At 42.8% G+C, this 25,393-nt stretch overlaps 1 protein-coding gene across 2 annotated transcripts in view; it reads left to right on the top strand.

The window, feature by feature from the left end:
• The window catches only part of LOC126108808 (zinc finger protein 99-like), a 230,277-nt gene extending 226,817 nt beyond the window's left edge, over nucleotides 1–3,460 (top strand). For both annotated transcript variants that reach the window (XM_049914172.1, XM_049914173.1), the window contains one exon: nucleotides 153–3,460. In XM_049914172.1, the coding sequence (XP_049770129.1) occupies nucleotides 153–1,308 (1,156 nt within the window). In that variant the 3' untranslated portion in view covers nucleotides 1,309–3,460. The remainder of the gene's footprint in view (nucleotides 1–152) is intronic.
• The last annotated feature ends 21,933 nt before the right edge of the window (nucleotides 3,461–25,393 follow it).

The following is a 25,393-nucleotide window of genomic DNA, read 5'->3' as shown; positions in this document are numbered from 1 at the left end:
TTATAATTATAAATCACTGAGACTTACTGAAAAAGTAATTTTGTATGTACTTTTATGACATGCAGCTTATAGTACTGGATTTGTGGACACTCAAATATTGTTTCTTTGTTGTATGTATATCAATATTTAACATTCTCCTCCTCATTCTTCAGATTGACTCAGAGTACTGGTGGAAGCTGTGGTGTATTGTGTGAAGAAAATTGTCACCATAGACTGGTCAACGATGAGTTGGTGATAGACATGGAGAAGTCAACACACGAGTTTGGTACCGATGCAGAAGATGGGGTTATTCATGAAGAATGCTCAGTTGCCACCCAATATGACTGTAGTATGAGGAAAAAGGAATTACATGTATATAGCTGTAATTTCTGCCAACAGAGCTTTCCTTCAAAATACAGACTCATAATGCATGTGTTTATGCACATTGATGGCACACAACCACCTTCGTATGTTTGTGAGTGGTGTGGTGAGGTGTTTCACAGTAATGTTAGTTTGAAAAAACATTTGAGAATGGGTGAGAATTATCAAAATTTGACTGTTGGCAACCATGGAAAATACGGCTTTAGTGATGAGCATCAAAGCATTATCTTCTTGGATAGTGAGCCAGAAGTTTCTGTTGCAGAACGTAATGAGCAATCTTCATATGAGGAAACTAGGAAAGCTTCAAAGAAGTCCTCTAATGACATGAGTAATGTACATATGAGAAATGATGCAGAGAAAACAAGTCATTATGGAACTTTATCAACAGCTGTTAATATCAGTGCCCAGGCTAATCTGCTTACTGCAAAAAGAACCGACAAATGTGGTATTTGTGGCAAATTGTTTGCTAGGTCAGGTGATCTCAAAAGACACGTCTTCATACACACCGGGAAAAAACCTCACAAATGTGATATTTGTGGGAAATCTTTCGCTTTGTCGAGTAGTCTCAATAAACATTTATTAATTCATACTGGAAAGAAACCTCACAAATGTGAGATTTGTGACAAATCGTTTGCCCACTCAAGTAATCTCAAGACTCACATTCTAATTCACACTGGAAAGAAACCTCACAATTGTGAGATTTGTGGGAAATCTTTTGCTTTCTCTAGCCATCTCAATAAACATGTATTAATTCATTCTGGAAAGAAACCTCACAAATGTGAGAATTGTGACAAATCGTTTACCCAGTCATGTCATCTCAAAAGACATTTGTTAATTCACACTGGAATGAAACCTCACAAATGTGAGATTTGTGGGAAAGCTTTTGCTAGGTCATGGAATCTCAAGACACACATTCATACACATCGGAGAAAGGTCACACATATGTGATACTTGTGGCAAATCATTTGTTAGATCAGGTGATCTCAAGACATATGCATTGGAACACATTGGAAGAGGACCTCACAAATGTGATATCTGTGACAAAAGTTTCACTCAATTGGATTTTCTCAATACACATACATTACTTCACATCAGAAAGAAACTACAAGTAAGTGTTAGTTTACACAAATAGGTTTTCCTGGTTGGTGCCCTCAAGGCCTATAAAGTAATGAATGTAGCATGGGGATAGTAAATTGTAAATCCTGTGAAATATCGTTAAATGTGGTATAATTGTGAAAAAACGTGCAGTGTGTACTATAGAGTGGTAACAGATAATTTGACAATATAAAAATCCATATCTGCAGCTTGAGATGTCAAGAAATTCTATAACTAAATAATCTAAAAACATGAATCAAATGTCTTTTTGTCATTAACACTGCTGCTTTTTCCCATCGATCTTGACACAAGAAGATTTTGAATTGTGATAAATTCTTACCTTTGTCAATAATCATAAATACCATACAATATTGAGTATAAGGCCAAGGAAATGTGATGACTTGTTGCTTATTATTCCAAACATAGTCATAATGTAATACTTGTAACTCTGCATTTTAGAAACAGTGACAGCAAAAGTATATTAATAGCACTTCCTTCACTCAGGCTAGTAAACTCAACACTGGAGAAACATAATTATGGCAATTATTTTACTCAGGTATGTTTTCTCGAGAGAATTGCTGTGTGTGTCATTAATAGTGTATACATTTATGTTCTGTTAGTACTAATCCTGCATTAGTAAACGTAACAACAAATATAGAAACCTGCTCACTAGCATGTTTGTCCACCTTTGGAACACAATACATCGACAGTTCTACATGATGTGGACTTGACATGTCGTTTACATGTTTCTGGATATATGTTGCAAGGTTGTATTCTACACGTTCAGACCATCTAAATGGTGTGGTCGAGACATCAGTGTTAGTTGCCATGCTATTCAGACCACTGTGGAACCTTTCTGCACATGTGACAAGGACAGTTATCCTGCTGAAAGATGCCTTCACCATGGGACAGCACATCAGGAATGAAAGAATCTATGCAGTTGCAATAAAGGTCACATAGTCTGCAACTTTCATGTTTCCTTAAATTACTACCAGATGTCCGAAAGGAGCCCATGTGACACCCCATGTCATTCACCTAGATAGTATATCTGGAAGTGATAACTGACCTGATGTGACAGGAAATGTCACCCATCCTGTTAGTTGACGTTTGCATTGACCTTCATTCCAGCCTCCATGATCACTTGCCCACTGCAGTTGCAATTGAACATTTTGGTGGATGGGTATGGAAACATACAGTGACCATATGTTGCAGAGCCACACGTTGAAGAATATACATTGAATTTTGGGCTCAAAAACTTGTATGGCTGCTCCAGCGTTGTTAACCATCATTGGATATTGCCACATGTCCAGCTTTACAGAGCAGCAAGCCTCTGACCATGATTTGTGATGGTGTAGATGTATTACAACTTTTCGTAAGGTTATAGATTTATCACCTTTATCCACTTTCCACAGATGTTCACAACAGTAGCATAGATCCATCCTACCAGCTTCATCACTTTTGAGGTGCTAGTTCCCAGCTGCAATGCGACTGTAACTTGCCCTTTGCTGAAGTCCTTATGTTTTTGGATTTATATGTTTGCAACCCATCTGATTGGTAGAATAATTCCTTGTTAATCTCTGGTCTGCTTATATAGCCATATTCTGCTTACTGCGTCATGTGCATTCAACATGATGGCATTCATTCTCCTCACAGGCAGTGTTCGTGACATTTTTTGCTCATCAGTGCATCTTCATGTAAATAGGTCAGATGTGAATATGTGTAACCTAACAAATTCATTGTGCTTGGTTGCCATTTACACCAGTGCACAATAGCTATATTTTTTGTGAAGTTTTTTTGTTTCACATATCTCTGTAATGATTCAGATATAATGTAGATAAGTGTTATGCACCAAAGCTCTTAATTATTTGTTCAGCATTTAATAATGTATAAGTTCTACAGAAAATGAAATAGGTATTTGTATACACAAGAACAACACTTGGGACAGCTCAGAATGCGAGTACTAAATATTTCTTGTGTTATATTCGAAGATGTTTCTATTGCGGATATTTTTTCTTAATTTGTGTAAATAAACATGAGGTTTTTGGAAATGTGTACTTTTGCTTCATTTTTTATTTCAGAATGATTGTTTTTATTTTTGATGTCCTACCTATCTGTCATTGGTGAAAGTGGTTTAGTATATCACATCATATGCATAACAACTGGACATAGTTATAATTAAGTGATTGGCACTGTTCTGTTTTGCTACAATTTAGCTATGACACTTCATAGTGATAAGATTAGATTTCCATCTTTCTCATGATAGGACATCTGCAACTGCTGTATAGATTCTTCATAATGGGCAACATCCACATACATTTGTATTAAATATTATTTTCCAATAAAAGGAAAGTTGGACCAGCGTTCGTGCTGGACGTGCAGACCGCGTGAGACGACGCTTCATCCAGTCCCAAACATGCTCAATGGGTGACAGATCCGGAGATCTTGCTGGCCAGGGTAGTTGACGTACACCTTCTAGAGCACGTTGGGTGGCACGGGATACATGCGGACGTGCATTGTCCTGTTGGAACAGCAAGTTCCCTTGCCGGTCTAGGAATGGTAGAACGATGGGTTCGATGACGGTTTGGATGTACCGTGCACTATTCAGTGTCCCCTCGACGATCACCAGTGGTGTACGGCCAGTGTAGGAGATCGCTCTCCACACCATGATGCCGGGTGTTGGCCCTGTGTGCCTCGGTCGTATGCAGTCCTGATTGTGGCGCTCACCTGCACGACGCCAAACACGCATACGACCATCATTGGCACCAAGGCAGAAGCGACTCTCATCGCTGAAGACGACACGTCTCCATTCGTCCCTCCATTCACGCCTGTCGCGACACCACTGGAGGCGGGCTGCACGATGTTGGGGCGTGAGCGGAAGACGGCCTAATGGTGTGCGGGACCGTAGCCCAGCTTCATGGAGACGGTTGCGAATGGTCCTCGCCGATACCCCAGGAGCAACAGTGTCCCTAATTTGCTGGGAAGTGGCGGTGCGGTCCCCTACGGCACTGCGTAGGATCCTATGGTCTTGGCGTGCATCCGTGCGTCGCTGCGGTCCGGTCCCAGGTCGACGGGCACGTGCACCTTCCGCCGACCACTGGCGACAACATCGATGTACTGTGGAGACCTCACGCCCCACGTGTTGAGCAATTCGCCGGTACGTCCACCCGGCCTCCCGCATGCCCACTATACGCCCTCGCTTAAAGTCCGTCAACTGCACATACGGTTCACGCCCACGCTGTCGCGGAATGCTACCAGTGTTATAGACTGCGATGGAGCTCCGTATGCCATGGCAAACTGGCTGACACTGACGGCGGCGGTGCACAAATGCTGCGCAGCTAGCGCCATTCGACGGCCAACGCCGCAGTTCCTGGTGTGTCCGCTGTGCCTTGCGTGTGATCATTGCTTGTACAGCCCTCTCGCAGTGTCCAGAGCAAGTATGGTGGGTCTGACACACCGGTGTCAATGTGTTCTTTTTTCCATTTCCAGGAGTGTATATTCAGCCAACTGAGATGATGCACTGGTACAGTGGTGTGGTAGTGCAGAGGCGACAGGTGGGCCTACCATATACTGAGTCAGCATGGACAGCATGAGGGCTGTCAAGATGCATCAGCTGGGCAGTGGCTAGGTTGCTGCAATGGTGATGCCTGTGGGGAGTAATGGAGTATTGTGGTCGGGAACGACAGCATTGGGGCCACCAAATGTTGTTACCAGTTGTGAAGGTCTAGCATCGCAGATCATGAAAGACTGTAACACTGCATCAAAGGGGTGTATCAGCGAAGGCTGGCTGGGTATTTCAATACAAAAGGAGGTTTAGCTCAATAATATTGATAAGATTTATTACTTTTCCTATAATGTCTGCAGTTTGTAGTATAAAAGTCAAAATTACAAAGTTATTGAAGGATACATTACAAACTGATTATATATCCACAATAAACTAATATCATTAAGACAACTGTAACACTATCATTGTTTTGTTAAGTCTTGTTTCATGCACTTAATTGATACTGATTGTTAAATCGTACGTCATTGGTGTGGTCCTTAACTAAGTGGAATGTAATGCTCTCCCATGCAACAAAATACGCAAAATGACAAAATTATACAATAGAAACATACTAATACATATTAGCATCCCATCTCCTAATGCTTAGTCGTAAATGAGAGTCATGACTGAACTGCGCCAGGATCCAAAATCCACTTAAGTATAAAATTACCCAACAGTACAGATTCAGAGGCATGGTAGTAGGGACAGGAATAACAGGGAAGGGTTAAGAAAATAACTGCAATGATATGTGACTACAGAATTTCTCAAGCAGTACAGGATGACTGTTCATCATGCATTAGCAGTAGTGTAAGAAGGCATGTCATTGAGCAGTTGTCTCTATTCCTCCTTGCTTACTGAGAATGAGAACCAAAGAATCTACATACATTTTTTAGCAGATAACCAGGGTAAAAGAGGCTAGCAGAATCTTCATTATCACCTGCCAGCAACATAGGATTGTCTAACAGAAAACTGGTACAACCATGGATCCATGCATACATTTATTCATTTCTGTGGGGTTGTATCAGAATGATGTCCATTTGGACATTAACCATTTGTAATAAGGGTAACCACAACCAAGTTTTGTGGGAATAACTCGTTTTAATTGTGCCTACACATTTGAATAGAGTTAGATCCAGTAGAGGCGCAACTACAATTAAGAAATAATACTATATTACTTGGCCAGAGTAACTGTCGCAGTGACAAGAGCAGTTAGCCCATCACCGTGTAATTAGAACAATCAATGCATCTGCCCTTCGTTGCAGAACCGTAAGTAATTCTCATTCATCCATATATCAATGATGCTGCTACTGTTGTTTGAAAATTGATTGGCTCTTAACTTCATTTAGAACTGGGCATAATTAAACATTACCTTTCACAAACTGTTGCTGGGAAACTACATTTGACGCCTTCTGTGTCTTAAGTGCTTTTCAGGTATCATTGTTTGGTAATGAATTTAAGTCATTTGTGCAACACAAGTAGTATATAATTCAACTTATCTATGCTTTGATTCTCCTGACCTACAATTGATACCCCATATTTTTATATTTATATATTGTCATGCTGGATCTGTGGTCTCAACATGTAGCAGTGTCTTCTGACATTGTAGTTATCCGTGATGTTCAGAATTTCACGTCTGAAGTCTATTGTAAATTAGGTGAAGCTTCGAGGGAAGTGTAGTTTTTAAAAGCGTAATACATTTCCTATAATGGCATATGGAAAATTTGTAGCCATAACTAGCTTGTTTCACCACATCAATCCACATGAGGTATGACATATTCCACCACAAATTACGAAGACAAGGACTAATATTTGTTGTTATCCTTTACATACAAAGAATATAGATTATCTGACGTGCAAAGGTGCTGCCAAACAGTAATGTATGCTACACTATATGCATGCATTGGCCTGACTACTAGTAAAATGTTGCAGTGTGAGTTATTCTTTGTTTACAAAAGGCTAACACAACTTCGAGATAATACGGTCTTATACATTATAACTTCCCACTAGTGTATACTACGAGAGTCTTGGGTAATTTCAAATAGATGTGGTTTTGAGATTTTAGGCGATTATGTTAAGTACATGATCTCTGTAGGTTACTCTTTGCATGAATTAGTCTTTAGAGTTAACTCCAAACACTTGATGTAGAGGCCCTCTGGTCGTTGCAAATTTGGTTCTTAACTGTTATAAAATGAATGCACTTATCTCTTGTTTTTTAGATTAGATTTTTAGATTAGATTTACTTCATTCCAATTGATCCGTAGTGAGGAGGTCCTCCTGGATGTGGAACATGTCAGAAAAACAACAATACATGACAAATATTTACAACTAAAACAAATAAGCTAATGTATCATTCCACAGGTCCCAAGTGGAATGATCGTCATTTTTTTAATGAACACTAAGAGTCATTTTACAAATACTAATGCACTGAATTTAAAATAAAAAAGTTTTTTATTTATTTATAAGGTAATAAACATGTAATACAACTACTGTAATACTTATTTACAATGAACACATTACTGCACTGAAATGGTGCAGAAGTTAGATTATACTCACACACACACACACACACACACACACACACAAATTTTCAGTGAACACATTACTGCACTGAAATTGTGCAGAAGTTATGTTGTACTTATATACAAATCACTTGGTTTTACTAAGAAATTCATCAATGGAGTAGAAGGAGTTGGCCACCAATAAATCCTTTAGGCTTCTCTTAAACTGAATTTCATTGGTTGTTAAGCTTTTTATGGCTGCTGGCAAGTTATTGAAAATGTGTGTTCCTGAATAATGCACACCTTTTTGTACAAGACTAAGTGACTTTAAATCCTTGTGAAGATTATTCTTATTTCTAGTATTGATTCCATGAATTGAGCTGTTGGTTTGAAAAAATGATATATTTTTAATGACAAATTTCATTAAGGAATAAATATATTGGGAAGCTGTAGTTAGTATCCCTAGTTCCCTAAACAGGCTTCTGCAGGATGTTCTTGAGTTCACACCACATATAATTCTTACTGCACGTTTTTGTGCCCGGAAAACTTTAGCTTGGCTTGATGAATTACCCCAAAAAATAATCCCATATGACATTATGGAATGAAAGTAAGCATAGTATGCCAGCTTTTTCATTTTTATATCCCCTACGTCTGACAAAATTCGCATTGCAAACAGAGATTTGTTAAGACGTTTCAGCAGTTCTGTGGTGTGCTCCTCCCAATTGAATTTATTATCAAGCTGTAATCCCAAGAATTTAACACTGTCCACTTCTTCTATCTTCTTGTCATCGTATGTTAGACATATACTCTTGGGACACCCCTTACAAGTTCTGAACTGCATGTAGTGTGTTTTTTCAAAGTTTAGTGACAAAGAATTGGCTAGGAACCAGTGATTAATGTCCACAAATATTTTATTGGCTGATCTTTCTAAGACTACACTTGATTTGCTATTTATTGCAATGTTTGTATCATCGGCAAACAAAACAAACTTGGCATCTGGTAATGTTACTGATGAAAGGTCGTTGATATACACAAGAAAAAGTAAGGGCCCCAAAATGGAACCTTGTGGGACCCCACATGTAATTAGTTCCCAGTTGGATGATGCCTGATAGCTTGATACATGTCTCTTTCCTAATAACACCCTTTGTTTCCTGCCAGAGATATAAGATTTGAACCATTTTGCAGCATTTCCTGTTACACTATAATATTCTAGTTTACTTAAAAGGATATTGTGATTTACACAGTCAAATGCCTTTGACAGATCACAAAATATACCAGTTGCCTGCAATTTTTTGTCTAATGAATTAAGCACATTTTCACTGTAAGTGAAGATAGCCTTCTCAATATCAGAACCTTTTAGAAATCCAAACTGTGACTTTGACAGTATGTTATTTGAGATAAGATGGTTATAAAGACGACTGTACATTACTTTTTCGAAAATTTTTGAGAATGCTGGTAACAGTGAAATTGGACGGAAATTTGATGCTATTTCTTTATCTCCCTTCTTAAACAGTGGCTTAACTTCAGCATATTTTAGCCATTCAGGAAATATTCCACTGATAAACGACTGGTTACACAGATAGCTTAATATGTTACTTAGCTCAGAATCACATTCTTTAATTAACTTTGTTGATATTTCATCATACCCACTAGATGTTTTTGATTTTAAAGATTTTATGATGGACATTATTTCTGTTGGGGTAGTGAGGGTCAAATTCATATTATGGAAGTTACTTGAAATGTCTGGTCTAAGGTAATCCATAGCAGCATCTACCGAACCTGACAACCCCATCTTTTCAGTAACAGTTATAAAATGTTTGTTAAAAAGTTCTGCAACACTATACACATCTGTCACCAATGTATCATTTACTCTTAATGCTATTTGTTCCTCTTCATGTCTGGTTCTACCGGTCTCCTCCTTCACTATATCCCATATTGTCTTTATTTTGTTATCTGATATGACTATCTTTTCCTTGTAATATATTTGCTTTGACATCCGTATTACAGTCTTTAATATTTTGCAGTATTTCTTATAATGTGCTATAGCATCAACATTGGAAATGTTTCGGATTGACAGATACAGTTTTCTTTTTGTTTTACAAGATACCCCTATTCCTTGAGTAATCCATGGCTTCTTTGTAGATTTTCCTCTAACCTTGGTAAGTTTTGGGGGAAAGCAGTGTTCAAATAAGGTAAGCACTTTATTAGCAAAAATGTTATATTTTTCATTCATGCCATGAGCACTGTAAACATCAGTCCAGTGAATGTCTCTGAGGAGTGTCCTAAAATAATCAATTTTTGGCTTACTGATTACTCTCTTGAGCTCAGATTTAACAGATTTTATATCCTGTGCAGTATTAACATTTAAGAGAAGGAACTGCATGTCATGGTCTGAGAGGCCATTGACTATTGGTTTTGTAATATAATTTTGTTCATTGGACTTTTCTATAAAGATATTATCAATGGCTGTTTGTGAGCAAGTGGCTATCCTAGTGGGGAACTTTACTGTGGGAATTAAGTTGAATGATAGTGTTACTAACTCAAATAAGTTCTTATTCGGAGAGTCTTTAAGGAAATCTACATTGAAATCACCAGCAACCACTATTTCTTTGTTTTTGGTTGTTAAATGGGCCAGTACAGCTTCAAGGTGGTTTACAAACAGATTAAAGTTACCTGCAGGTGCTCGATATACACTTAATATTATGAAAGATTTTTTGTGAAAATCTAATTCTGTTGCACATGCTTCCATATGCTGTTCTAGGCAAAATTTATGAATGTCTATGTTCTTAAATTTATGACAGTTCCTGATGAATGTGGCAACTCCTCCTTTCTCCATTTCTGATCTACAAAAGTGAGATGCTAACCTAAACCCTGTAACACTTAAAAGTTCTATACCAGTGGTCACATGATGTTCAGAGAGGCAGATTATGTCAGCTGGGTTTGAAGACTCTAATTCATCTATGCAGATAGTTAATTCATTAATTTTATTTCTCAGTCCTCGAATATTTTGATGCAATAAAGATAGCTGACATTTCACATTGACTGAGTAAAAATTGGGTGGAGTTAAAATATCTGCTGACAGTTGAAAATTCTTAACCAATGGCTGTTTATGCTGATGTAATAAGCTGGAATTATGTTTTTTGATTTCTTTCTCAAACTGAAGGTTTGTCTCAGTCCTAACCTCTCTTAAAATTTGCTTTCTTTCTGTCCTCCCTACCCTAAAAAAGGGTCTTTTCTGAATCCTATAACCACTGGTATTTTACCACTCATGACAGTGCCTCCCCCCTTTAACTTTCCTGCTATTTCCCCAGCCAATTTACCCTTCCCCTTCCTGTTGAGGTGAAGGCCATGCCTAGTATAATCCCACCTACTGAGAGAATCAACATGAACCACACCAATGTGTGACCCCGCACCCGACATGAGCAGCCGTTCCAGCTCCAAATTAACTCTCTTGACAGAAGAGTTCAAATGAGGTCGGTCATGGTGCCCAAGAACAGATACAAACTCAACACTAGTATGCTTCGATGCTGATGCAATCTTCGCCAGGTCACACTCTATACTGTACCCAGGATCTCTGTCAATACTGTTACCTGCCCCACCCACTATAACCACGGTGTCTTCCTTAGTGAAATCTTTGCAAAGTGATCCTAAATCCTCTGTCACCTGCTCCAGACCAGCACTAGGTTTAAAAAAATTGGTGACCTGGTATTCTGATCCTAGTTCATCCTGCAAGAGTTGGCCAACACCTCTTCCATGGGAACTACCTAACAACAACACTTTCTTTCTCTTTTCTGATTTCCCTACATTCTTACTTTTCAATTTGCTGCTGAAAGTTTGTTGTGCCTTGTCTACACCTGCAACTGCTTGAGGCTCACCAGCTTCTAACTGAAGCAACAGGTCAAATCTATTTTCCACATTCACCATAAAGCTGTCAGACAAAGTTCTAGGCCTGTTCCTCCTGTTGCCTGTTGCCACTTCCCACCTCTCTTTACCCTTCTCCCTCCTTAACCTGTCAAGATCTCCCCTGGCCTTGTCTAACTCAGCCTGAAGGGCAGCAATTTTCCCCTCCTGTTCCAGTATCTTCCTATCTCTACTACAAATCCTACAAAGCCACTGATGAGTCTCGTTTACTTCCCCTATTCCCACGCCACTACAGTCACCCACATGGAAAAAACTACAGCACCCATCACACCAAAGCCCCGACCTAACAATTCTACGGCAAGTCAAGCACTTTTCACTCATGATAAACGTAATAGTTGATTAAGAATAAGTCAGTTAAATTACAGATAAACACGAAAATATGGTTACACAAATTTGGCCTATACGCAACTGTGTGTAAACAAAAACAAAAGTGCAAAGTTTCTGGAACAACAAGTTAAACTTTACGCTACTTTCCGGAAATGCTAGTTAAATAATGAAGAGGTAAGCTAAGTTAAATTGCTGGAGAGAGCAAGGAACAACTAGACGAAATTCTATAGATTTGCTGCAGCAGAACGTAAACAAAAAATACGACTGTACGGTCTTTTCGCGTTTTCTGCTATATTACGTAAAGAAAAATGAAACCTTTAATGGTACACTTAAACGGCACACCAATACACTTATTTACCACGTAATCAGTACTAATCTATATGGTTTATAATCAAAAATAACTTATCTTTACGAGAACACCAAAACTCGCGCTAGTCGCCTGGCTGCAGGGCTGCCAACCTCTTGTCTCTTCATGTATTTAATTAAGAAGTTTACTTTCCTATTGTGGACAAGAGAACTATGAATTATAAAGTAAATTTTGATAGTAAAGTGGAAATATGATGATAAGTGAAAATTAGGTGTATGTGGTTTTCGTACGAAACTCGGCAAAAGAAAAATATGTATTTCTGTAAAGAAACCATTCGATTAAAAGCAGCTACTAGAAAGACACTTGGTTACTTAGCATCTCCAATTATCTATTTCACTTCAGCGCTGCTTATGAGCTGGTTAAGTAAAACATTCTTTTACCTCAAAACTGTAATTCTCATCTTATAACAGTGTAGTACTGATTAAACCTCGTTTGCAGCAGTGAAAATGCGTTCGTAAAAAGTCCATTTCACATGATGTAAAATATTTAGTGCACATAACGCAAAACTAACAGTAATTTCATGTGTCACCACAGAACATTCCTCACTTAAAGGAACGCCTAAAGCTTTACTGAGTAACATAGGAACTTCCTGATTATGTTCAATAGTTGCCCCTCACATTCTCTTTTACTGGTACATTATTGTTATAAAACAACTGACCTCTCAAAACTCTTGTCCACTGTATAAGCAATTACTTCTGGTCACGCTTTAATCATTTAGATTATCACTGCTCTCGTTACTTTGCTGTCAATATGCAGCATCTTAAATATAGCAAGGCACACTCCTACTTCAGAAATCAATTCTTGCAGCTTCTTGCATAAAAAAAGTGCAAAAGAAAGATGTCAAAATTAGCCTCAACTGGAGACTGGTTCTACAGTCTAGCACAATTTGTTTGCACTGGTCAGTCAAAATGACTGACTGAACGACAGAATTATTACCCACAATCACATCAATAAAATACATTTCTCCCCATAGTGGAATTACTCCTACACAGAATAAAATACCTCATGAAACTCGCTCAAACAAACAATACCTCAGTCCCATGACCTCAAGGCATAAGGGTGCTTATTTCTCAAGGCATACTGAGGATATGCTGACAGCAACTTATCGTATTTTCCTGCATTTCTGCATGATAGTACTTGTACCTTGTCAAAAATTATTTTGAGCTGGACTAATTGACACTGCAGAGGGTGGCAGAGCTTTAGCATGGTACAGCTGTAACCAGTCAGAATGTACTACCACTGTATGGTCAGACAATGAATATCTACATTAACAGAAGTCACTCGTATGATGGAATAAGGGGTTTCGTATTGAGGCATGAATTTCTTAGTCTTCCATTTCTTAATGATGGGGTTACTAGTCAAAAGTAGGTCCCCAGGTTTATACTGGGAAAGCACAGCTCCTTTGTTACTTTGTTCATCTTATCTCTAGGTAGCTTATATTTATTTTGCTTTATCTGCTTAGCCTTGAGGTGACAATTTCTGTCAGATCCCCGACAGATGGGAGTTTATCATGTTCAAATGGGGAGCTCATAGGCCATCGATATACTTCCTCGTAGGATGTATACCTCATTGATTCATGTTTATGAATATTTTATGCAGATGTTACATAGGCAACCTACCTGTTCAAATCACTGAGTGGTTCATGTGGTAAGGCAAAATCCGAAATGTTGTTTGATGAGCACATTGGAGGTGGCTATTAGCTTTAGGATCAAAAGTAGTGTTTCTCTACTTTTTGGTTCGTAGTAATTTGCACTGTTGCAAAAACAGGATGCACATGAAATAAGTCCTCTGTTCAGTCAAAATATCATCAGGATTTACGAATGATAAAACTTAACTATTGACAAAGGCACTTGCTACTGTTCCTGTAGTCATATCTGCAACTTGTACTAGAATTAGATATCTAGGAAAAGATCAGTGATTGATAGGATATATTAATAATTTGTTGTGGCCTGCGGGAACGGTCTGACAATGTCTAAGGCAGCATTCTGAAACGGGTTTTTAACGTCGGTAGCGTGTAGAAGTGTTTTCAAGACAATTTAAGTCGAGGGTGAGACTGACCTCTGACCACAAGGCAAGTAGTTTTGTATGTACTTCTGAACATCAGTCTGTCTATCTTCTCATCAATACCGTGTGTCTATTCTGGCATTCATGGCTTTTTGAACATTATGACATGCCTGCAAACTGTCATGATACTGAGCTATTATACATGCTTGCAGCCAGCCGGGGTGGCCGAGCGGTTCAAGGCGCTACAGTCCGGAACCGCGCGACCGCTACGGTCGCAGGTTTGAATCCTGCCTCGGGCATGGATGTGTGTGTTGTCTGTAGGTTAGTTAGGTTTAAGTAGTTCTAAGTTCTCGGGGACTGATGTCCTCATAAGTTAAGTCCCATAGTGCTCAGAGCCATTTGAACCATGCTTGCAACTCTTTCTGCAATTATGACTCTGTTGCTCAGGGGGATTTATGTGGCATGCAATAAATTCAACTGTGTCAAAATGTGGAAGAGAATTGTACCAGTAACATTGTACATCTCTCGATTCTTTAAATGTTCAAATGTGTGCGAAATCGTATGGGACTTAACTGCTAAGGTCATCAGTCCCTAAGCTTACACACTTCTCAACGTAAATTATCCTAAGGACAAACACACACACCCATGCCTGAGGGAGGACTCGAACCTCCACCGGGACCAACCGAGCAGCACATGTCTACAGTGCCTTAGACCGCTTGGCTAATCCAACACGGCTCTCGATTCTTCTATTAAAACATTGTCAGTATGAATCATTTTGACCTAATGGCTCAGTGCATCAGCAATCAGGTGTGAACAGCCTGGTTTGTGGCATATGTCATAATCCTATTTTGCTAGTTTTAACGCCCAATGAGTCAAATGACTACTGGGGTCCTTTAAACTGAGCCTCTACAAAAGATCAGTATAATCAGAGACCACAGTGAATTTTCTTTTGTAGAAATATAATCTTAAATACACTCCTGGAAATTGAAATAAGAACACCGTGAATTCATTGTCCCAGGAAGGGGAAAGTTTATTGACACATTCCTGGGGTCAGATACATCAAATGATCACACTGACAGAACCACAGGCACATAGACACAGGCAACAGAGCATGCACAATGTCGGCACTAGTACAGCGTATATCCACCTTTCGCAGCAATGCAGGCTGCTATTCTCCCATGGAGATGATCGTAGAGATGCTGGATGTAGTCCTGTGGAACGGCTTGCCATGCCATTTCCACCTGGCGCCTCAGTTGGACCAGCGTTCGTGCTGGACGTGCAGACCGCGTGAGACGACGCTTCATCCAGTCCCAAACATGCTCAATGGGTGACAGATCCGGAGATCTTGCTGGCCAGGGTAGTTGACGTACACCTTCTAGAGCACGTTGGGTGGCACGGGATACATGCGGACGTGCATTGTCCTGTTGGAACAGCAAGTTCCCTTGCCGGTCTAGGAATGGTAGAACGATGGGTTCGATGACGGTTTGGATGTACCGTGCACTATTCAGTGTCCCCTCGACGATCACCAGTGGTGTACGGCCAGTGTAGGAGATCGCTCCCCACACCATGATGCCGGATGTTGGCCCTGTGTGCCTCGGTCGTATGCAGTCCTGCTTGTGGCGCTCACCTGCACGGCGCCAAACACGCATACGACTATCATTGGCACCAAGGCAGAAGCGACTCTCATCGCTGAAGACGACACGTCTCCATTCGTCCCTCCATTCACGCCTGTCGCGACACCACTGGAGGCGGGCTGCATGATGTTGGGGCGTGAGCGGAAGACGGCCTAACGGTGTGCGGGACCGTTGCCCAGCTTCATGGAGACGGTTGAGAATGGTCCTCGCCGATACCCCAGGAGCAACAGTGTCCCTAATTTGCTGGGAAGTGGCGGTGCGGTCCCCTACGGCACTGCGTAGGATCCTACGGTCTTGGCGTGCATCCGTGCGTCGCTGCAGTCCGGTCCCAGGTCGACGGGCACGTGCACCTTCCGCCGACCACTGGCGACAACATCGATGTACTGTGGAGACCTCACGCCCCACGTGTTGAGCAATTCGGCGGTACGTCCACCCGGCCTCCCGCATGCCCACTATAAGCCCTCGCTCAAAGTCCGTCAACTGCACATACGGTTCACGTCCACGCTGTCGCGGCATGCTACCAGTGTTAAAGACTGCGATGGAGCTCCGTATGCCACGGCAAACTGGCTGACACGGACGGCGGCGGTGCACAAATGCTGCGCTGCTAGCGCCATTCGACGGCCACCATTCGCGGTTCCTGGTTAATGGTTTGGTTGTCACAGCATAATCCTTTACCAAAGACAGTAATAACTAGTGAGGCCAAGGAAAGTTGCATCTTGCTCTGGTTAGCTGTGGATCTGTCTTAATCTTATATGAACTGATAATATGTCCCAGATACGCAACCTTTGACTGTGCAGAAAAAAACTTTAAATTCAAATATGTATGCTGTAACCTTGATAAAACGTACCTCAAACTCACCAAATGTTCCTCAGTACGCCTTGAAAATATGATATTATCTAAATACAAATGGTTCAAATGGCTCTGAGCACTATGGGACTCAACTTCTGACGTCATTAGTCCCCTAGAACTTAGAACTACTTAAACCTAAGGACATCATACACATCCATGTCCGAGACAGGATTTGAACCTACGACCGTAGTGGACTCGCGGTTCCAGACTGCAGCCCCTAGAACCGCACGGCCATTCGGCCGGCCATCTAAATACACTAAAGACGTTGTAGGCTCCAATGATCTTTAGTAACAAGTCGGCGAATCTTTGGAAAGTGACAGGCGCATTTCTAAGGCTGAAAGGCATGTGCAAAACTCATACAAACCTCATGGAACCACAAATGCGATTTTTTAGGTATTTTGGTGCAATCGGGATTTGGTGGTATTTAGAATACATGTAAAAGGTAGTAAAGTACCTACAGTTTCCCAATATGTTCAATTTTTCTGCTAGACAGACTAGATACTTTAGACATGGGTACTTCCGCGTTCGACGTGACCCCAGGTCTGTGTACTGTTAGCGCGGCACAACACGTGCCCTGCCGCACCGCGCCGCTCGCGCGCAAGTAAACACGAATCAAACCAGGCACCCTCTAAGAAACTGAAATCATGTCCGAACTGCTTTCGTGCCCACCCACGGGACAGTTGCCCATCCGTCAGGCTCAGTGTTATTTTTGTAGTAAGAAAGGACATGTGCAAGCTGTGTGTAGTAGGAGAAACTCTAAGTCATAACCTGTCTCCCGTTCGCGTGACTCACGTGGGCGTTACCGCAACGGCAACCGCCATGATCATGATTCACATCAGCCTATGGACGTTAATGCCATTTATTCAAAGCCTTCTCCTTCTCGTGCTTCGAAAGTTCATCGTGTTAATCAAGTTTTGTCAGACACTTCCTCTCGCATTCAGCGCTATGCGAGGAAACCTTTTGTTACTTTGAACATTTGTGGACGTTCTGTTCGCTTGCAGCTTTACACTGGTGCGTCTCTTTCCTTACTGAACAGATCTACGTATGACTTGCTTGGTTCGCCCCCGCTTCGTCGTTTGCATTCCACGCTGACTGCATTCACTGGACAGGAAATCTCAGTGCTCGGCGTGAGTAGTTTGCAAGCTACGTATGGTACAACGACACGTACAGTGTCTTCCCATGTGCTCAGCTCTAGTAATGCTACGAACATTTTTGGAATGGAGGCGTTTGAACTTTTCGGCCTCGCAATTCAGGACAATGTACTTTGCATCAACGCTAGTGACGATGCAGACAATGTTGCCGCACTATGCGATGATTTTGCTGAACTCTTTTCTGATGGACTTGGTTGTGCTGAGGACTTTGCAGCGCATGTTGTAGTTCAAGACAATGCCACGCCTATTTTCCGGGCCACACGCCCGGTTCCGCACGCACTGTGCAACGCTGTAGCCTCTGAACTTACACATTTGCCAGACAGTGGTGTCATTGACCTGTTTGTGCTTCGCCATGGGATTCGCCTATAGTGTGTGTGAAGAAACGAAACGGTCGTCTCCGTATTTATGCTAATTTTAAGTCTACAGTAAATCCCCAGACAATGGTAGTAGCTACATTTCCCTTACCGCATCCTGAAGACATTTTTGATACACTTCGTGCGGGAAAATTCTTTCCCACGATTGACTTGCGGGACGCATACTTTGTTTCCACTCTACAAACAGTCGCAGCGTTATATTGTGATCAACACACACCTTGGATTGTTCAAGTTTCGCCGCCTTCCGTTCGATTGTGCTTCGGCTCCTGCTATTTTTCAGTCTTATTTGCAGCAGTTGTGTGCCACTGTGGTTCTGCCAATTATCTGGACGATATAGTTGTATCAGGTCTCACCCCTGACGAACATTTGCAGAATTAGCGTGCCTTATTTACTGTATTTTTGCAGGCAGGACTCAAGTTTAACAGAGACAAGTGCAAATTTTTTCAAACTGAGATTCTGTATTTAGGACACATTATTAACGAACAGGGTATCAACCCCTCGCCGTCACATCTCAGTGAGATTAGAGATTTGCCAGCACCCAGGAACTTCACAGAACTTCAATCTGTGTTGGGCAAAATTACAAATTATACCAAATTCAGCGCCTTTGCATCGCCTTCGGCGTAAGTACGTTCCTTTTGTTTGGTCTTCCGAATGTGACACTGCTTTCCACAAGCTCAAATCTGCTTTGTTGAGTGATCGCTGTTTGATTCCTTTCAACCCCTCTAAAGCAGTTGTTTTGGCTGTCGATGCATCTTCTCAAGGCATCGGCGCGGTTCTCTCACATCGCGTTAATTCTGTCGATCGTCCTATCGCTTTTGCGTCGAAGTTGCTCAATTCTGCCCAGCAAAACTATTCTCAAATCGAGAAAGAAGCTTTAGCTATTGTATATGGCGTAACTAAGTTTCATGATTTTTTTGTACGGTCGCAAGTTCTACTTGGTAATTGACCTTAAACGATTTGACGTCGTTATTCCACCCGTCGAAGCCAGATCCGGCCCGTGCTGCACAAAACACTCGTTCGACCTATACTTGAGTATTGCTCATCAGTGTGGGATCCGTACCAGATCGGGTTGACGGAGGAGATAGAGAAGATCCAAAGAAGAGCGGCGCGTTTCGTCACAGGGTTATTTGGTAACCGTGATAGCTTTACGGAGATGTTTAGCAAACTCAAGTGGCAGACTCTGCAAGAGAGGCGCTCTGCATCGCGGTGTAGCTTGCTCGCCAGGTTTCGAGAGGGTGCGTTTCTGGATGAGATATCCTCCTACTTATACCTCCCGAGGAGATCACGAATGTAAAATTAGAGAGATTCGAGCGCACATGGAGGCTTTCAGACAGTCGTTCTTCCCGCGAACCATACGTGACTGGAACAGAAAAGGGAGGTAATGACAGTAGGACGTAAAGTGCCCTCCGCCACACATCGTTGGGTGGCTTGCGGAGTATAAATGTAGATGTAGAAAAGTTGCAACGTTGGTCTTTGTTTTTGTCTAACTACAATTACGAAATTTTGTTTCTGCCTACCGCCCAGCATGGCAATGCTGATGCTTTGTCTCATCTACCTATCGGTCCTGAGGAAGTGTTTGATTCTTCCGAACTGTCCTGCATGTGTATTGATTAGCAAGATAAGGAATTAGCTGATGGTTTTCCGGTGGATTTTCGTCGCATTGCTGCCGCGACAGCCGCCGAGGCTTCTTTGCACGTTCTTTTGCAATATATTCGTACTTAATGGCCTCCATCTGCTACACAGATTCGAGAACCTCTTGTACGGTGTTACTATGTGCAATGTCACAACTTGTCTGTACACCACGGTGTTATCTTGTTACGGACTGACAATGACCAGTCTCGTGTGGTTGTACCTCGTCTGTTGCAGTCGGATATCCACATATTGCTGCACGCTGGTCTTTGGGGTATAGTGCGGACGAAACAATTAGCGCGTCGTCAATGCATCTTGGGTCGGCATTGATAAACAAATTGAGAATTAGCTTGCTAATTGTCGCTCTTGCGCGGAACGTCAATCTGCTCCCCGCCAGCGCTTCTTTGCGTGGCTGTCTCCTACTGCGCCTTGGCAGCGTGTTCATATTGATTTTACGGGCCCTTTCTGGGACACCCGCTGGTTGATAGTTGTTGATCCGTACAGAAACTTTCCTTTTGTTGTCCCTATGTCTTCTACTACATCTGCCAGTACTATTCGGGCTTTGACGTCTATTTTTTGCATTGAGGGCCTTCCTGAAGTTATTGTCTCCGACAATGGCCCCCAATTCGTGTCCTGAGAGTTTGAAGCGTTCTGTGTTGCTAATGGCATTCGCCATCTGACCTCAGCCCCGTTTCACCCCCAGTTGAACGGTGAGGCTGAACACTTAGTGCGTACGTTTAAGTCGCAGATGAGCGAGTTGCGCGCCAAACACTCTTGCGAGCACGCACTCTGGACGTTCCTCGCTTCCTATCACTCTCAGCCGCACGGCGCCCATTGCCCAGCAGAATTGCTGCACAACCGCGCACATCGGTCGCCCCTGCAGCTATTGCACCCGCCGCTGCACGCTCCCGCTGCTTCGTCTCGTTCTGGCTTGGCGCCGCATGATTTTCTCTGGCAGGCAGCGCCAGGAGCAGGGGCGCATTCTTCGCCGGCTCGGCCGCGCCTTATTTGTCATTTCTGGTCCCTCCAGCACTGTCAAGCCACGCCAGAACCAGATCCGTTTGTGCCGTCCTCGGTTTTCTGCCGCTGGTTGTTTTCCGGCAGAATTGGAGGCTTCGCAGCTTCCGCCGCCTCAGTCCACGACGCCACCGACGGTGCCTCCGCTGCTCGCGCCTCCTACCGTTGTCGCCCCTGCCGGTCCGGTCACCTGCACCGGACGGCCGCCTATCGCCCCCGCCACGACCCCTCCTCCGGCTGCCGCTGCCGTCGTCGCCGCTGCCGCTGCCGCCGCCGCGTTCCTTTGCGGTGCCGAAATCGATGGATGCTGAGGCTGCTGTAACGCCACGGAGGTCGTTGCTCCGCCTCCTCATCCGAGCATACCCAGTAGTGGTGCGCAGCCTGGGCAGGTTTTCCACAGGGCGTTTTCCTCACCCCCTCGTGAGCAATTTGGGGTCGTGGGTGGACAGCGCGCCGCGGCAGTTCCGCTGTCTGCCCCCGCACCTGCGCCGCCCTGGATCCTTCCACCCGTCATTCGGAAGCCATACGCAATGACGGTGCGTCGTTTCAGGGGAGAGGGATGTGGTATCGATAGCAACGATGCCAAGGCGTAAATACAAGTTCCAAAGTTGGCACTACGACAGACACCGACGACAGCGCACTCTAGCTGGAGTGGGGGAGATCCACGACCTCCGCTCCTGATTCTGTCCATTTCATCGAGAGCACACGGCCCGGAACATTGCTACTGAGACCTTGTACTACTCACGACTAATTTTTTAATCGCAGTACCGAAGTGCTTGTCCCCTCCTGCTCCTACTAGCTTTCTTCTTTCGGCCTACCCTTCAGTTCACAGGAGCAGATCCACACCCCGCCTTCCAGGCGGGATACAAAAACTGGTCCTCCTTCTTTCTGCTCTCTACCGCTCAGGAGCGCAGACTGACCAGTAACCCCTTTTCTCCCTCTCCCAGCTATGTCAGGACATGACACTGTCTCACCTAAGCATGCGTTAGTGTTACTTCCCGGGCCAATCCTTGGAACCTTCTGAGCGCCGCTCCTATTTCACATAGTGATTTCCTCTTATTTTTAAGGACAGCCGAGTTTTAGCATATTTAAATTGCAAGGCTGTTCTTCTAGGCCTTGAGCCATAAAATTGTTTTCTGCATGGTGTGCCTGGCCTTCAGCCGAGTTTTAATCTCTCTTAAATTAGAAATTCATAATCTTGGTCTTGCCCTTAAGTCATAAGATTGTTAATCTTTAGTATGAAGTACTACGCGAAATATTTTAAGATAAGGCCTTCAGCTTTTTCATATTGGAAATTCTTCTTCCTAGGCCTTAAGCCATTAAACTGTTTGTTGATATCCGTCCTTCAGCCGAGTTTTCAGCCTATTTAGAATTAACACTGAAAATATTTGTTTTGGCATTAAGCCATAACACTGTTCTTGCTTAATGTGTGGCCTTCAGCCGAGTTCTGTGAGAGAGATCGATGCTAAGGCCTTCAGCCTCTTTTTATTGAAGAAAATTTTTTTTTAAAAGAAGCGACACTTCCAGAGGAACTCCTGTACCTCAATTGCTTGCTTAGGCCTTGGGCCTTGGATTTTCGTATGTGGGCTTCAGCCGATTTAAATTACATCAAAGGAGCTCTTTTGTTAAAACCTTGAGAGTGGTTAATTCTTGCTAAAGTTATTGTGTCTTGTTGAGTGCTGCTGACAGCAACTTATTTTGGCCCATTTCCACAAATATAACCTTGTCCGCTCTGTCCCGCTAGTCCAGGGATTAGCGCAGGTTATTCAGTTTCCTGGACAGGTTCAGAACATAGAGGGACACCACAAGCCAAAACAACCCTTATCGTCTGTCCAGGGATCCTTATGGTCCAAGATGAAATGAAGCCCATGCGGTTTCCTCCTCCACTACGCCATTGGGACGTGTGCTTCCATCAAGATAACGCCACTGTACTCACTTACTGCTTTCCACGCTCTGCTCTCATAGGCGTTCATTATTTCGCCTGGTGGTGACATACCCGACCAAATTCTAGTATCATGTTGTGTGAAATCATAACCAAATCTGGAAACGGGTCAGTGTTGAACTGACGCTGTGTAGTGTGCAGTGTACATTATGTCAGTCCTGCTGAAGATCCTGCAACACATTTATTTTCAGCATGACAATGCGCCTTTACTCATATATTGCGTGAAATAGATTCTCCCTCCAACAATTTTCTAAGACCTTCTGACACAGAAATAAAAGATCAGTCTTTGGAATCAGATATTCGGCAACTCCAACATAGAATTTATACTTACTGGTAGTTGATAGAACCGTAGCAACCTTTCTGAGTGTACCTGTAACCGACAATCACATGTGGTGGCTGCTGAGGTAAAACGACAGTTAGCAGGAGTATCCAATCTGCTCTTCTGTCGTTCAGACATTATCAGCATTACCTCACCTTCCATACTGTGCTGCAGTGATACAGCCATTGTGATGCTCATTATGCCCCACTCTGAAGACATGCCAGACCACTTTAATACATCATGCTGTGTGGAAATGTAAGATGAAATGAAGCCTGGTGTTTGTTTATGAGGCGCTGAATTGTGGAGAACATAAGAAGCGTTATCCTGCACTGACCCTGCAACACTGGTATCTACCAGCACGACAATGTGCCTTACTCATAGCTCCTGCCGTGCTGAGGTAGCTCAGCCAACCTGGTTGTGACACCTAAGAGCTAATTCAGGTAGCATGTCGTGTCCAGTTCTAGGCAAAGGTAGTCCATGGAGCTTGTTCAGGGCACCCTGAAGAGAGCAAGATACACCAGACCTGTTCCAACACTGTTCCTACAAAACCAACTGATTTAATCTTTGCGCAGAACGACACCTGTCTACTCAGTTATTGTGTTACACAGATCTACTCTGCAAGATGTTCCCCAGCTCACCTGATGCAGACATATATATATTGGCGTTCCGTGCTGGACAGAATCATAAGCCAAAATAACCAGTGGTGTTGGGTCGGGATACACTGAATTTGCAGGATACAACAAGCCTGGTCTGGCGCCTTTTGGACGACTTAACTGGAATGTGTTGTTCCAGCAAGACAGCTCTCACTAACTTCCTGAATCACACAGCTCCTCTATCGCAGATGTTCCTCATATCTTGTGTTACTGGTTAAAGGGTTAGTTTCTAAATATCCTTTGTGCCCAACTGTAAGTTAAAATAACCCATGTTGTCCTGTGAGGAAACACTAAGCTGTGTCGGATTCCTCCAGGCTGTACTACTGTGCTGCTTTTGACGTGATCTTTCAACAGGACAACACATTTATACACTCTTAGCACTCGTACCACAGTTCCCTCGGAAGTGACAAATCAGATACACTCTCAGTCGCGTGGCTTTGGGAAATTTAACATGAAACGATCCTCCTGTGTCTGAGGAACTAGTGAACTCTGTTGGTCTCCAGAGTGTTGTCCTGCCCCTGCTGGATGAGCAGGAGACGATATGCCACAGGAACACCGCCCTTTTAGCCGCTTTCTGCGATAAGTGGCACAAGTTGTTCTGACGTTCATCAGCTCCCCTGGCAGTGACACGCAACCTCACTTTTGAGTGTCATATTTTAGGGGAACCATTAAAGAAACAATCCCTGATGATTGATCAATGAGTAATAAAGCACTGTGAATGGTACTTGGCAACAACCTTAACGAATATACCTACTGTTTATTTGCCATATTTACCAGGCGTGTGTGACTTATTAGATACCATTGTACGCACATTAATCTCTCTTACTTCGTTCTCGAGGTTCCTACATGCGACATGCAATAGTTTCAACATAAATGTAGCACATTTTGCCTCGAATTCGTTTTCAGTAAATTTACCGAATAGAATTTCGCTAAAACAACTTCGTCCTTCCCCCAAACATTCCCGTCTGAATTCCACAACCACCTCTGTTTCTTCTGCCTATGTTGTCCTAGCAGTCCTGATTTTTCTCCATGCCCGCTGTCATGCTGACTTGACCAGGTTTCCAAGTGCTGCAGTAGAAGTATACATCCACGTCTACATCTACATGGATACTCTGCAAATCACATTTAAGTGCCTGTGGGTTCATCGAGGGTTCAGCGAACCACCTTCACAATTCTCTGTTATTACAATCTTGTATAGTGCGTGGAGCCGACCAGTGTGGCGGAGCAGTTCTAGGCGCTTCAGGCTGGAACCGCGCAACCGCTACGGTCGCAGGTTCGAATCCTGCATCGGGATGGATGTGTGTGATGTCCTTAGCTCAGTTAGGTTTAAGTAGTTCTAACTTATAGGGGACAGATGACCTCAGATGTTAAGTCCCATAGTGCTCAGAGCCATTTGAACCATAGCGTGTGGAAAACACAAACACCTATACATTTCTTTGCGACCTCTTATTTCCCTTATTTTATTATGGTGATCGTTTCTTCATATGTGGGTCGGCGTACACTGCTTGAACAGCCACCTTCAGCTTGAGGTTCTTCCCGTAGCTCAAAATCAGCATATCTTTACAGTGAAACGTCATGTATTTCTGTGTCAGGCCCAATACATTTCTGAATTGATACGTTATGCACTGAAGAACCAAAGAATTCGTACACCAGCCAAATATTGTGTTGGTTCCCCGCGAGATCGCAGAAGTGCCCAACACGGCTAATGTCTG

This window comes from Schistocerca cancellata, chromosome 11, assembly GCF_023864275.1.
Source record: "Schistocerca cancellata isolate TAMUIC-IGC-003103 chromosome 11, iqSchCanc2.1, whole genome shotgun sequence".
Taxonomy (NCBI): domain Eukaryota; kingdom Metazoa; phylum Arthropoda; class Insecta; order Orthoptera; family Acrididae; genus Schistocerca; species Schistocerca cancellata.
The sequence above is the reverse complement of the archived record's forward strand: the minus strand, read 5'-3'. Positions and strand labels throughout refer to the sequence as shown.